A 15,160-nucleotide genomic window follows, 5' to 3' on the forward strand; every position below is an offset into this window, starting at 1 on the left:
GTCGTGTATTTTGGTATTGGTTCCGATCTCGATTATTTCCATCGAAAGAATATAAGAATCGCATACATTTTATCATTCGTCGTGTTTACATTATCTTCGCAAATTTCAGATTTATAATAGATTGAGAATTTATAACATTGACCTCACGATAACACACATTTCATTTAATCTTAAATTTTAATCTAAATGTAAAATTTTAATTTAATTTAATTTAAATATTTTATTTTACTTATTATATATATCTCACTTTGCTTACTATTAAAAACAATTTTCTTTAATTTTGATATATGTACTTTGTTATTATAATTTTCAATTTAATTAATTTAATTAATTTATTTTATTTTGTCGAATAGATCCCCGTTTAATATACTGAATATTCTGTATAATCCGTTTTCTATATAGATTTTAATACAATTTTACTTGATTTCTCACTATTTCTTCTACTATCGTGCTATGCTGCACTGGCGAACCGCTTCATTCACAGTTTTGTTTAATTCCACTTTCATTCCGTCCCACACCCGTCCGTCTGTTGCAATCACTCGTCGGCGGGTTCGTTTCCTCCTCTCAACGATCGTGTATATTCCTCTCTGCCGGTTCGCGTCTAATTCCGCTCTAATCAAACTTCGCGTTTACACTTCATCGATCGATGTAATTTCATTCACGTAAAGCTTTGCTCTCCGATTACTTTGAAAACATCAGCGAAAACATCAGGCTCCCGCATCATTTCTCTCGTTTCTCCAGTAATCATCGCGTTGGCTGGTGCGGTGCAGTGGAACCAAGTTCGGTTTTCTTAATTAAATTTCACTCTCGCTCCGCGTCTCGCCTCGTCATTCTCGCGTAATGCGACCTAATTGCATTTTATAACTCATTCCTTCCCCCATTCCCCCTTTTCTCTCCACTATCTCCCCACAGTCCCACCCTTGTTCCATATTTCTTGTCTTCCGAGTATCGCGCATCTAGAGAGAGAGAGAGAGAGAGAGAGAGAGAGATCTTGATTTTGATATTGACCGTACTTTTTATATAGAGAATAGGAGAGAAAAGTCTTTTTCACATATAAAATTATAAAATTTTGATGGATTAATTTTATTTGCACAAATAAATAATAATTAAGGGATTTTTCATCTGTTTTTACAAACTCTTCTTTCGATGTAACTGTGTACTTTTATTGGCCTCCGCGAGTCCGCCGTCAATCAACATGGCTCTTCTGGGAACACTGTATCTGATGATCCCTTCTTCTTCTCTCTTCTTCTTTAACATTTGCTTTATCATATTAGATTTCGCCGAATTGGCGTATTCTGTTTCGATTTGCGCTGCGCCGAAAAAGTTTTATTGAAACGAGGAATGCGACTTGTATTTTTCATATAGAAGAGTTTCGCTTGTCTTTCCGCCAACGCGTTGAATAAATCTCTTATTCTGCAAAACATGAATCGCATAAGTGCAAAAATTTCATTAAACTTGGCGTGGAATAATGTAAAAAATTATTTCTTTTTTTAGGTCATAATATAATTTTGTAAAATGTCTTTCTTCATAAATAAAAAGAAAAAATATTAATAAATATGAATAAGTACAATCAATTTTTTTTTCAATTTATAACATTCTCTGAAATTTAGCAGGACTTTTTTTCTTAAATATTATAGATTGACAATATTAGTACATATTAATATCTTTTAATTATTTACAATGTATGCATTCAATCTGTCTTACGATTAGCTCATTACATTCTTTTTATTAGCTGGCATAATAGATTTCGTTTTCGAATTTTATTTTCTCGTTCTCGTAATATACTTTGTCGAAAGTATTACCTCATTTACAACACGCCGAAAACTTTCGGCGTTTGCGTTTCTCGGTCTGTTTGACGAGACGTTAAACAGAACGCAGTCGATATATCCCACGCCCGCCCGCGTTTAGGAGCGATGAATCATCGTTGCAAGCTGCGGGATGTAATTTAGGAAGCCGACACCATTCGAGCTTTCGCAAACGGAGTTGGAATCTGCGAGTTGAGCTCCTCTGGCAAGGATGCGGTATAATTCGACTTAGTTATGCATAGTATAATTTGCCTTTGCCAACATCTGGTAGAACAACTTATGCATCTAAAGCACATTTGCTTTCTTATTATTAATTAAGATCCGAAAATATTTTGTCTCAATTTTCTAAAAGAATTGTATCATTGAAAGTTAAAAATACTTGCAAGCATTTGCGATTTTCGCGATGGTTCGCTTCAATCATTTAACTATTCCCTTGATAATTTTTTTACTGTTATTTGGGGGGAACAGATTTCTTTTACACGCGGTCTTAAAAAGAAACAGAAACACGCGATTTAAATTAATTTCATCCTTTTCCCTCCCTTTTGATTTTTAATCATCAAATATATTTCGCGCTATCTACAACATCTCGACTTTGTGCGACGTGAACTCGCTTGTTCGTGAGTGCCGCAGTTAAATATACACTTTGCACACGTGTGTAGGTGTGTACTGCTATGCTGGCCAGAGAGAGAGGGTCGCCTTATTAATCTTATTCCATTCTGGTTCGAGTCCGGAAGTCGCGTTCGAAGCGAGTTCAACATCACGTTCGTCGGAATTCTAATCCTGAGGTTTCTGACCCCCCTAAAAGTTTTTGCTCTCTTCGCATCGACGTTGCGTAAAAGGACCATCAGTGTTCTGTGTTCTCCAACTTCGTTTCTTATCTGCATTCCATTTTTTTTTACATCCGCGTATATTTTTGCTTTTATTCCATCGTCTTAAAAACGCAACAAACGCTCCCATTTAACCGTCTCTTTAACGACGGCGTAATTAAACTCGCTCCCGCGCTCATTTCGCGCGGCTTTTAACTGCGTTCCATCGTCGTTGCGACGAGTTAATACGTTCGTATCGCAAGAATATATTACGTTGTTTTCGCGCGGGTTGAATCCGCCAAAATCTGACGGAACACATCGTTGCGTTTTATGGAATTTATTTTTACAAAGTATCAAATTTTTCTCTCTCATTGGCATTAGCATTTATTAACATCGATAAAAACACGTCACTTTGCGCGTGCAATTTTTTCAAATATTAATATCTTTGTATTACATGGAATATGTATTTTCTTACCGAATATTTTAGATATCCCGTAGATTTTAGCTTCAATTTTTAGCCAAGCGTTATGTGCGTTATCTAGACCGATATCAGAAAGAAATACTCTCGAACGTAAACTCTCAGAACGCAAACAACGGAGAACGCTCGTTTTCAGGGCCTCGAAAACCATCACTGTTTTTACACCGGCGGTCGTATACTAATTTTAGAAACTGATGATTCCCCATCGTCGTGGGCCGCGTTTATAAACATGATCTCACACTATGCCACGATAATAAAATCGAACGCATATACTGCAATGCGTTGTCGTCGGATCACGTGTGAGCCGAGCGTGGCTTCCGTAATTTCATTTGCGTCCCGCTTTACACGAGTTGTCTCGGTTTTTTTACAAATTAAAAGTTCATTTCTTTAGTAATTAATTTGTGTTTAAATGTCATATTTTAAAACCGTTCCGCGGAAACGGTAATATAAACTTTTTCTTTAAGTTATAAGAAAATATGAAAATAAAATTTAAGCTTCGCGAAGCTACGGGAAAAATTTTTCTCTTTTCTGTATAATTTAATATATAATTTAAAGTGATCTTAATCTAGCAAAATCTTAATTTAAGGTTTGATTATTGAGATATTTTTAACATGTATTAAATATTTCTTAAATTGTGAAAAGAACGATGTTTTATCAAATTTTCAATAAAAGAGGAAATAGCTGATCAAAGAAAATTTGCATATTAAACGAAAATGCATTTGATTTCGGACACTCTATACATCGTATGTAAATTCTTGGTGTAATATTCGAGGAAACTTGAATTACGCGTTGGTAACAGCTCATTAATCATTCTTCCAACCGAACAAACTTGGTGTTGATTATTCCGTAATCACGTAACTCGCGGTCAGAGATCATCAACTGAAACAGATTACAGCTTCGCGACAGCTTCATAACAGATTGCAACTCCATGTATCTAGAGAGAGAGAGAGAGAGAGAGAGAGAGAGATCTTGATTTTGATATTGACCGTACTTTTTATATAGAGAATAGGAGAGAAAAGTCTTTTTCACATATAAAATTAAACCCATTTGATGGATTAATTTTATTTGCACAAATAAATAATAATTAAGGGATTTTTCATCTGTTTTTACAAACTCTTCTTTCGATGTAACTGTGTACTTTTATTGGCCTCCGCGAGTCCGCCGTCAATCAACATGGCTCTTCTGGGAACACTGTATCTGATGATCCCTTCTTCTTCTCTCTTCTTCTTTAACATTTGCTTTATCATATTAGATTTCGCCGAATTGGCGTATTCTGTTTCGATTTGCGCTGCGCCGAAAAAGTTTTATTGAAACGAGGAATGCGACTTGTATTTTTCATATAGAAGAGTTTCGCTTGTCTTTCCGCCAACGCGTTGAATAAATCTCTTATTCTGCAAAACATGAATCGCATAAGTGCAAAAATTTCATTAAACTTGGCGTGGAATAATGTAAAAAATTATTTCTTTTTTTAGGTCATAATATAATTTTGTAAAATGTCTTTCTTCATAAATAAAAAGAAAAAATATTAATAAATATGAATAAGTACAATCAATTTTTTTTTCAATTTATAACATTCTCTGAAATTTAGCAGGACTTTTTTTCTTAAATATTATAGATTGACAATATTAGTACATATTAATATCTTTTAATTATTTACAATGTATGCATTCAATCTGTCTTACGATTAGCTCATTACATTCTTTTTATTAGCTGGCATAATAGATTTCGTTTTCGAATTTTATTTTCTCGTTCTCGTAATATACTTTGTCGAAAGTATTACCTCATTTACAACACGCCGAAAACTTTCGGCGTTTGCGTTTCTCGGTCTGTTTGACGAGACGTTAAACAGAACGCAGTCGATATATCCCACGCCCGCCCGCGTTTAGGAGCGATGAATCATCGTTGCAAGCTGCGGGATGTAATTTAGGAAGCCGACACCATTCGAGCTTTCGCAAACGGAGTTGGAATCTGCGAGTTGAGCTCCTCTGGCAAGGATGCGGTATAATTCGACTTAGTTATGCATAGTATAATTTGCCTTTGCCAACATCTGGTAGAACAACTTATGCATCTAAAGCACATTTGCTTTCTTATTATTAATTAAGATCCGAAAATATTTTGTCTCAATTTTCTAAAAGAATTGTATCATTGAAAGTTAAAAATACTTGCAAGCATTTGCGATTTTCGCGATGGTTCGCTTCAATCATTTAACTATTCCCTTGATAATTTTTTTACTGTTATTTGGGGGGAACAGATTTCTTTTACACGCGGTCTTAAAAAGAAACAGAAACACGCGATTTAAATTAATTTCATCCTTTTCCCTCCCTTTTGATTTTTAATCATCAAATATATTTCGCGCTATCTACAACATCTCGACTTTGTGCGACGTGAACTCGCTTGTTCGTGAGTGCCGCAGTTAAATATACACTTTGCACACGTGTGTAGGTGTGTACTGCTATGCTGGCCAGAGAGAGAGGGTCGCCTTATTAATCTTATTCCATTCTGGTTCGAGTCCGGAAGTCGCGTTCGAAGCGAGTTCAACATCACGTTCGTCGGAATTCTAATCCTGAGGTTTCTGACCCCCCTAAAAGTTTTTGCTCTCTTCGCATCGACGTTGCGTAAAAGGACCATCAGTGTTCTGTGTTCTCCAACTTCGTTTCTTATCTGCATTCCATTTTTTTTTACATCCGCGTATATTTTTGCTTTTATTCCATCGTCTTAAAAACGCAACAAACGCTCCCATTTAACCGTCTCTTTAACGACGGCGTAATTAAACTCGCTCCCGCGCTCATTTCGCGCGGCTTTTAACTGCGTTCCATCGTCGTTGCGACGAGTTAATACGTTCGTATCGCAAGAATATATTACGTTGTTTTCGCGCGGGTTGAATCCGCCAAAATCTGACGGAACACATCGTTGCGTTTTATGGAATTTATTTTTACAAAGTATCAAATTTTTCTCTCTCATTGGCATTAGCATTTATTAACATCGATAAAAACACGTCACTTTGCGCGTGCAATTTTTTCAAATATTAATATCTTTGTATTACATGGAATATGTATTTTCTTACCGAATATTTTAGATATCCCGTAGATTTTAGCTTCAATTTTTAGCCAAGCGTTATGTGCGTTATCTAGACCGATATCAGAAAGAAATACTCTCGAACGTAAACTCTCAGAACGCAAACAACGGAGAACGCTCGTTTTCAGGGCCTCGAAAACCATCACTGTTTTTACACCGGCGGTCGTATACTAATTTTAGAAACTGATGATTCCCCATCGTCGTGGGCCGCGTTTATAAACATGATCTCACACTATGCCACGATAATAAAATCGAACGCATATACTGCAATGCGTTGTCGTCGGATCACGTGTGAGCCGAGCGTGGCTTCCGTAATTTCATTTGCGTCCCGCTTTACACGAGTTGTCTCGGTTTTTTTACAAATTAAAAGTTCATTTCTTTAGTAATTAATTTGTGTTTAAATGTCATATTTTAAAACCGTTCCGCGGAAACGGTAATATAAACTTTTTCTTTAAGTTATAAGAAAATATGAAAATAAAATTTAAGCTTCGCGAAGCTACGGGAAAAATTTTTCTCTTTTCTGTATAATTTAATATATAATTTAAAGTGATCTTAATCTAGCAAAATCTTAATTTAAGGTTTGATTATTGAGATATTTTTAACATGTATTAAATATTTCTTAAATTGTGAAAAGAACGATGTTTTATCAAATTTTCAATAAAAGAGGAAATAGCTGATCAAAGAAAATTTGCATATTAAACGAAAATGCATTTGATTTCGGACACTCTATACATCGTATGTAAATTCTTGGTGTAATATTCGAGGAAACTTGAATTACGCGTTGGTAACAGCTCATTAATCATTCTTCCAACCGAACAAACTTGGTGTTGATTATTCCGTAATCACGTAACTCGCGGTCAGAGATCATCAACTGAAACAGATTACAGCTTCGCGACAGCTTCATAACAGATTGCAACTCCATGTTCATTTGTAATGTAACGAGGTCTCGACGAGAACTCGCAATAGTAGCTCACTGTGTCTAGTTCCTTATCGGAGATTATGCTCATGGCGGATGAAAAGTGTCTCATTAGTGACTGTCCTCTTCGTTGAGATATATAGTCGTGCCTTTATCAATACTATTCGACCGCTACTCGGAAACTCAATAAAGCCACCACTGTCTCTCGCGATCAAGCTTTGTAGATCGGAAATAAAGAGCAAAAGTCGACGTAATTTATCTCGCATATAATCTTTCTTATCGTTGCAATTTTTAACTCACGATTAATATCGCAGAAATAATATTTGATAATCAATCGCAACATGTGTATTTATTATTAAATTTATTAATTACGATAATTTTTAATGATCTATAAACATTAATTACGATAATTTTTAATGATCTATAAACGTTAATTACGATAATTTTTTATGATTTATAGACTTTTCCTGATATTTGCGACACACACACACACACACACATTTGCATACATTATCAAATTAAACGATGGTGTATCGGTAACATTTAGATTAAACGAATGCACATCAAAGGAGAAAGATTAATATCCCCGATTTCGGTCAAGGGAATAGTAAAAAGGAGACCATCATTCAACTGCTAATTGTCTGCTATCGGAAACCGATGATGTACCGCGACAGTGTAAAATACGCTTGAACGCCAATTTTCAATTATCGCATCACAATAACGTCGCGTATGGAACAAAAACCGTCTTCGTGCTCTTATTCTGTACCACTAACCCGGCTTATAACGGAGATGCGAAAGAAACAAAACTACGATGCTATTACGAGCCTCCTATATAACGTGACTTGCTTTCAATGTGCTTGGATGATAATGCGTCAGTTTAATGAAGCAATTATCCTTTATGAAGCAATTATCCTTTACCGTGGTGAATTGCCAAAAAAGTCCTTTTAATTGCGACGTACGCGAATAAGTCGTGAATAAAAAAACGAAAAGAACAATTAAACTTTCTTCGCGTTTTGTCACATATAAAATTAGACAACCGAGAAATAAAGAGATTTATGGTTTTTAATTACGAATTAATGAACGAGTAAAATTGCAACAATCGCGCAACATCGTGAGGTCTGGGGAGCTTCTCCGCGTTGAAGTGTCGCATCAGGGTCATCTTTAAAACTCTACGTGTGATGCAATCCGGCGACACAACAATCCAATTACCCTGCGCACATCGGTGCAACGCGCGGCGCTGTGCAAGACCAGTCTTACTCGCGTTCGCCAGTAGGTTTCGTACGGTCGGTTCACCATCTTCCACCCTCTTGTTCCGCCCTGTTCTGCCCCGGGAATCGCGATGTCTTGGTCGTGGCGCAGCGAGATTTCCGATCGGCAGTTCGTATCAGGTCAAACCACCCGCGTGATTAGTATCTCCTTATCTTCTTCTATCCTTGTAATCGCCAAGCGCTCCCCGATCAAGTCCACCACCCTGAAGAATATTCGTCTTTTGCAGCAGCAACGGGAGGGCGCCAGTATCCAGCAAGCCACCCCTGCCGCCGCAACCGCCGCGCGTCGCCGCCCTGGGTACGACGACGCGAGCGTCGGCGTCGCGCCGACGCGCCGCCACGGACCTCGGTAACCCGGCGGCGATCGAGATGGCGAAGGCCCGTGCGATGCAGGCCGCCCAGGAGCGTCCGGTCGGCCTGCTCGAGACCGATCTCGACGAGGCGGTGATCGACACGAGTTGCACAAAGTACACAGCTGGTTCGACCGCCGCTACCGCCGCCGCCGCTGCTGCCGCCGGCGCCGGTGGTAAGAAGACCCGTAGCCTGCTCGACCTCAACCACACCTCGGCGGCGGCGCCGCGGCCGCGACCCGAGCACGCCCTCCACGTACCCCAGTCGCCCATCGACAGGAGTCCTCGCGACGACGTCGCGTCTGCCGCAACGTCCGCTATCCACCAGCGGCCCCACAAGTCCATGGAGTTCCTCCTCGACAAGGAGAACCTGCACTTTGTCAAGGTGAGTGTGATCTCTCGTTCGCGACCCTTTATCTCGCGTAGATTAATATCCGGTATACGATGCGACGAGAGAGAGAGAGAGAGAAGCGAAATTCCTAAATTCATAGATCGATCTCGACGATGACATCTCGCCTAGGAGGCAGCTCTCGCGACGCGTGATGTTGCGAACTTATCGCGGCGAGGATCGATAGAGGCCTAGTTGGGAAGATCGAAGGAAGGCATTTATATTGGATCTTGACGAGAGAGAGAATTTCTCTTTCATATACACGAATTTGATCTGTCACGCTTGAAATCGATTGCGCGTGAAATTGGGGAAATAAAAATCACCTCTACTTTTTAAAAAGATGAATATTCGTATTTTATTGAAGGCTGTCATGTCGTAACATTAAAAATAATTGTGATAAATGTCGCTGCGATAATCTTATAAAATCGAGAATGATTATTAACCATTATTCCTTAGGTAGTGAAATAAATTGATAAATCTTTGTTTTATTGAAGCATATATTTTAGTGGTCTACAAATTAAATGAAAAATTTTGGACAAAGTGATATCGCGAAATTAAATGGAATTAATTGTTTCTATGCAGGCATGTATGATCTGCATCGCTGTTCTCCAACACAGGTTTTGATCGACGTGTTAATTAACTTATGTTCTTCGCTTTATCGTGTCAGAAATTAGCATTCATTTAATTAACGTCGCGTCACACGCGTATCAATATCATCGAATGATCTCATCGGCTTATCTGATATGTCTTTGCATCTACGAATACAACCATATAACAATATCTATTACATATACTATATATTGAATAGGTTTACACGTGATATAAATTTCAAGATAAATTTCTTCTAAAAAGATTTTTTCTCTACTAGATATAAATTCGATTTCAAAGATATATTTCAGGAGGGGAAAAAATAGTTGTTAAGTAATAAAATGAGCCGATTGGATCCAATTTGACTTTGAATATGCTTCGTTTACGCTTTAAGATTGATTCAAGTATCGAGTACCTTCACGGACAAATCGCTGTAACCGCGTACTAGAAACCACCGTTCTAATCTCGCCGTCGACAGAACACCGCAAGAGTGTCCCTTATATTGACAGGTTAACTAAATTGGGTTTTCCCAGATCAGTTTCTCTTAGTGCTTCCGAAGCGACGAATCTCGCCGATACACCTTCGATTCTCTACTTCCTCTTGGTCGGTTTGTCGCCTAGGTATATATTGCGGCGAGGATCGATAGAGGTTCCTTCCGCGATTAGGCGTGCGACGACGAGTGTCGTAGAATCTTTCTTCCGCATTGGCGTATTTTCCCGATATATTCTTTCCTGAGATTTTCTTTCAGAAAGATTTCGTTGATCGGAAATTAACAATTATCATTTCCTCTTCGGTCGTCAAATATTTTTAAACTCTTTGATTCCACGATTTGCAGAGTTCTTACTCGTCGAAAGGGAAGCCTTAAGTTTTCGCACTTTCATTTACACGACTAAAAAAATTGTAGGACTTATTTTATAAAAATTTCTAGACGATATAATTTTGTTGCGAAATTATCGCATGACACGATTTCGAAACTTTTGCACACTGTGTGCGTGTTTTCACAATGTTATGAAGTTATCGTATACGAGAACTTGGTTGGACAGAGGCTCTCTCTCCCGCTTCGTCCTGCTTTCTCTCCGGCGTATTTCCCGCAATGACGGTTCTGTTACACGTTTGCGAAAGATAGAGACATCGATTCCGCCGCACACGTAATATAATTATTGCTACGGCAATCTCGTCCCTCAAACATAATCGAAACGTATAGACTTGACTCCATAAGATAGGACCAGAGAATCGATTTTCCATTTTTTTTTTGTCGTCAATCGCGCGATGGACAAACTTTGACATTATACTAAATAAATGATTGACCACTTAACCTTTTCAATATCGAAGGACACGGTGCGTTTTATAATGTGCGTAATCGTCTAAAAAAAAATTTGTTTACATCTTCGTGAAAAATAATCTCTTGTAAATCTTTTAAATATAAAGTCCATTCATTTTAAATGCTCAAGTTATGCAATAAAACTTTTTTTTTTCAAATTCAGCTACTCGGTCTAAACTAGTATAGGACGGACTTTCGAGACGCCGTGTATGTGACCTAGCCGAGCATAAGAGGAAGGTGGCTTTAATAAGAGTCGACGGTCATGGGGTTACGCTTCACGGGACGGTCCCCGCTCGACGATCGGCATCGTGAGACTTGCGTCGATCATTCGTTCCGTTCGTGCCTCTTAAATAGAGATACACACGTAATGAAGACCATTGACCCTGCGCTTTAGTTCACGCCCTTCCTTTTTACGCGTGCACACGTTTCGATCGGCTCATTTAGCGCTAGCTAGTCCGCTATAGGCTCTCTATAGTCAAGCTATTTGGTGCTATATATTACGGTATTTAACAGCTATTCTTGTCGCTAAAAGAAATCGCGACCGAAACGAATTCTTGTTAAACGCACGAGAATGAGGACGCCGAAAGCAAGAGCGTGGGAAAGGACAGCGAAATTGGGATTTTCGAAAGATTCTTTTTACGAGCTTTAATACAATACGCAACGTAATATAAAAATAATGTTTGTGGCAAATTTCTAATACAGTGACCCGTTTTATTAAGCAACCTCTCGCGTTAGCCTCTCCAAGAGCCGGGAAATTATACAATCGCGTGCATGCACGATTTCCGTTTTTCTTTTTTTAATTGATCTAACTCGCGCGAGGGAAATCCTTGAGATGTTTGTTTATACCCGGTAGTCTTTCTTCTTCGACATTCTAAAAAAGAAGCAAGTTTCTCGCTTATTTCCTTTTATTTCATCTTGTTCGTCCATTTGCCATTCTTTTCTATTCTATTTTCTTCCTTTCCGCGTATCTTTTTTTCTTGTTTTTCTCCCCTTGTCTTACTTATTACGTAACGAGGAAAGACGAAAAGAACAGAACGAGGACCTTCAGAGGAAGGAATTCGGAGGGTAACGAGGTAAATAGAAGAGAGGATGAAATCTCGCGACAGGTCGATAACCCTTATGCGCATTCTTCTGGAGTCGAGAGAGAAGGCTCGACAAAGTATCGTCTCTATAAAGAAGACCATCTTGCGGAAGAAGTGACTTTGCGCAAAAGTGCTTTGATCCGCCATGTCCGCAAGTATCTTTAAAGATTCGCAACAACGTCGAATAATCGACTAATTTGACGGGTCAAAAGCATAAAAATAACACATTTCCAAAAATCATTAGATTCATACAACGATACATCTATTAACTACTTGAGAAGAAACCTGTTCGCGCATTGTTGCGAGATAATCGATAGCCGTTTAGATAAAAATATCACTTGAACGCATCATGCGAGCCTTATTGCTGTAAAATAGCAACGAAGACTTGACATAAAGGAAGCTGCGAGTATCGTGAATTATATAGCAACTTATTTTTAAATCATTATAAAATATCTCTAGACAAAAAAAAAGAGAGAGAGAGAAGGACGGAACATGATTCTTAATCTATACATGTATACAATAAAAAATTATAGAAACGTATAAAAAATTAAAGAAGAAATTAGGGACTATTTATGATAATATCGAATTATAGACATCTCCGTGAATATATTAAAAATATTCGTATAAAAAGATAAGTAACAAACTACTTCCCGTTATATAAAAACCTCAATTAGCCTTACATCAGATATAACATGTGCGGTTAATTTCTGGCGATTTGGAGAGCAAGGTTGGATCAACCGAGGAAATCTCAAACACGGTCACGTGACTTTCTGGGCCGAGCTCGATGCAAATATTCAGCTTATGTCCAGTGTGTCCGTGGCTTTAACAATACCTCCTCCCTCTTCCCGTGCTCTCTTCAGCTTCCTCCTCTCATCTCGCTTCTACCTTCTACCAGCGTGGTATATTGATCGACCAACATCAACGGCAGCGGCTCGTCCCGTATCTATGTATGTGGGTGCTCTTGCGCGCGCGCGTTTCTTTGTGTACGTGTATTACGCTTCGTGGGTTTCGCGATACGCGCATTTTCACATACGAATGCATAAACCGATCTCTCTCTTTCTCTCTCATTCCGCTTCATGCATTCCGCTCGGCCATCCAAATCTCTATTAACGCGCGAATCTATGCCACGTTCCACGTTGATCCGAAGGTGACGCTTTTATCCAGTTGACGTTATCCTCCGGAAAAATTATTTAATTGCTCTCTCCCCTTCCACATTTTTTATAAATTCTTTGTGCGTGACGATTCAGGAATTTTTCTTTAAAAAGTTTATAATAGACTTGGAAGAACCTCTCTCTCTCCCTCTCTCTCTCTCTCTCTCTCTCTTTTATTTATAATATTTTATTTATATAATTATTATGAATATTTTTATTAAGATAAAATTTATCAATTGGCACGCATCTTGGGGGAGCAATGTTCTGAAAAATTAATATTATTTATTCTTTGAGCGTGACACCGCGCAAATATCAATGACGGTAAAGCGATTAAAATCGCCTTGTTATTATCCTCGCGCAATTCCGATGTCAAGTCGCAGGTACGTTTATTAATGCGATATATTAATCATCGAGATAATTTCGATTTGTTGACTTCGAAATGAGAGTCAAAGAGCCGCGGGCGTTTCCTTTTTGATGATGATCGAGAGACTCGCGTTCGTTAAATGTAAACATATGACGGTAATGTACATAATAAATTTTTTTTTGATTTATTATCTGATTGTGCGCACAATTTCTCGTACCTGTACTATCGTACTATAAATATTACGTGTTAGCTTATTCCGTTGACGCATTGAATAAAATCCCATTTATTTACACGTCGCGTACATACGAAGTGAAGGAAGTATATCCGGAAGTACTATCGAACATTTAAATGTACATTGCATTCTATCTATTTGATAACTCGAGAGAGTTTACAAGAGACCCACGACGTATAATTCTGCGATGTAATAAATATTGTACATTCGTGCGGATATCCCTGTTAGCGAAATTGTTCGCAAATTCTGTGCGATTCGCACGATCGTAACATCCTTGTTAAATTCCCTTGTCCCGAGCATCGAGTCACGAAACCGGAAAAGCTACGTAAATTCCAAGCGACGAGGGATTCGCAAACTTGAAACTTTGTCATTCCGCTTTGGACATTTTATTTCGCGTATTTGTAATTGAAATTTTTAAAATTTCCAACTGCGATACGCGCGCGATAAAGTCTACTATCTTGGAATAAGGAAAGAATTAAGGGGGTCACGGCAAAGTCAATGATTCACGTGGAATTGTGCATTCTGTTTGCATTCAATGAATATGCCACCGCGATCGATAGTCATGCTTGGTCTGTTGGAATCGTCAGTATACCAAGTTTTAATGTATTTAACAGCATTATTTTAATTAAAGAATATATATAAACTAGAAACGAGACGAGAATCTTGATGTGCGAATTAATTTCTCAGAAATTAATTCAGAAAGTTAATGATCTACTTAGGTAAATTAGATTAGAATATATCTTGGCGTCGAATTTTTTCAGACATTAACTATCAAAGCATCGCGCGAACTTGTCGTAATCTTCTCTCGTGTTATGGGAATCCTCGACAATTTACTGCAATTTGAGCCAACACTTCCGGTTCATTTGCGAAATTACGTCACAAATCGTGCCAGCGTCCGTTTGTTTCGTCTCGTTTCGAGACTCTCGAAAATTGTGCCGCGTGTAGTTTATCGCAAATGGAATCAAAATATCTGCATTACACCTGCATGTGTACCCGTATCCTGCCGTGAGGTGGCACACGCGTTAACAATATATGTTAGAAAGTTTATAGTTTAGTAAAGTTTTAGTTTATTAACAAGATAATATTAAATAAAATATATAAATAAACATGATAAAAACATCTAAATGAAAGGATCTGTGAAATAAATGTAGATTTTTATATAACTTGTCTATATAAAAATTTAAAAATTTAAATAGTCTTTCAAAAACGGAAATTTCTCATTTTTCTTCGTAAAAATTGTAATACACATATATATGTATATGGAACCCTCTTATAAAACTTGAAAATAAGTTTTATTTCGTAATTCTGTAATTTTTCTATAATTTTTTAATCAATG

The 15,160-nt window shown here is 37.9% G+C and overlaps 1 protein-coding gene across 1 annotated transcript in view; it reads left to right on the forward strand.

The window, feature by feature from the left end:
• Positions 1 to 15,160, forward strand: part of LOC115233583 — a 58,818-nt gene that overhangs the window by 15,537 nt on the left and 28,121 nt on the right. Inside the window, exon 7 of the mRNA XM_029804085.1 lies at positions 8,576 to 9,083. Coding sequence (XP_029659945.1) covers positions 8,576 to 9,083 — 508 coding nt within the window. The remainder of the gene's footprint in view (positions 1 to 8,575; positions 9,084 to 15,160) is intronic.

This window comes from Formica exsecta, unplaced genomic scaffold (genome assembly GCF_003651465.1).
Source record: "Formica exsecta isolate Colony F162 unplaced genomic scaffold, ASM365146v1 scaffold178, whole genome shotgun sequence".
NCBI lineage: Eukaryota > Metazoa > Arthropoda > Insecta > Hymenoptera > Formicidae > Formica > Formica exsecta.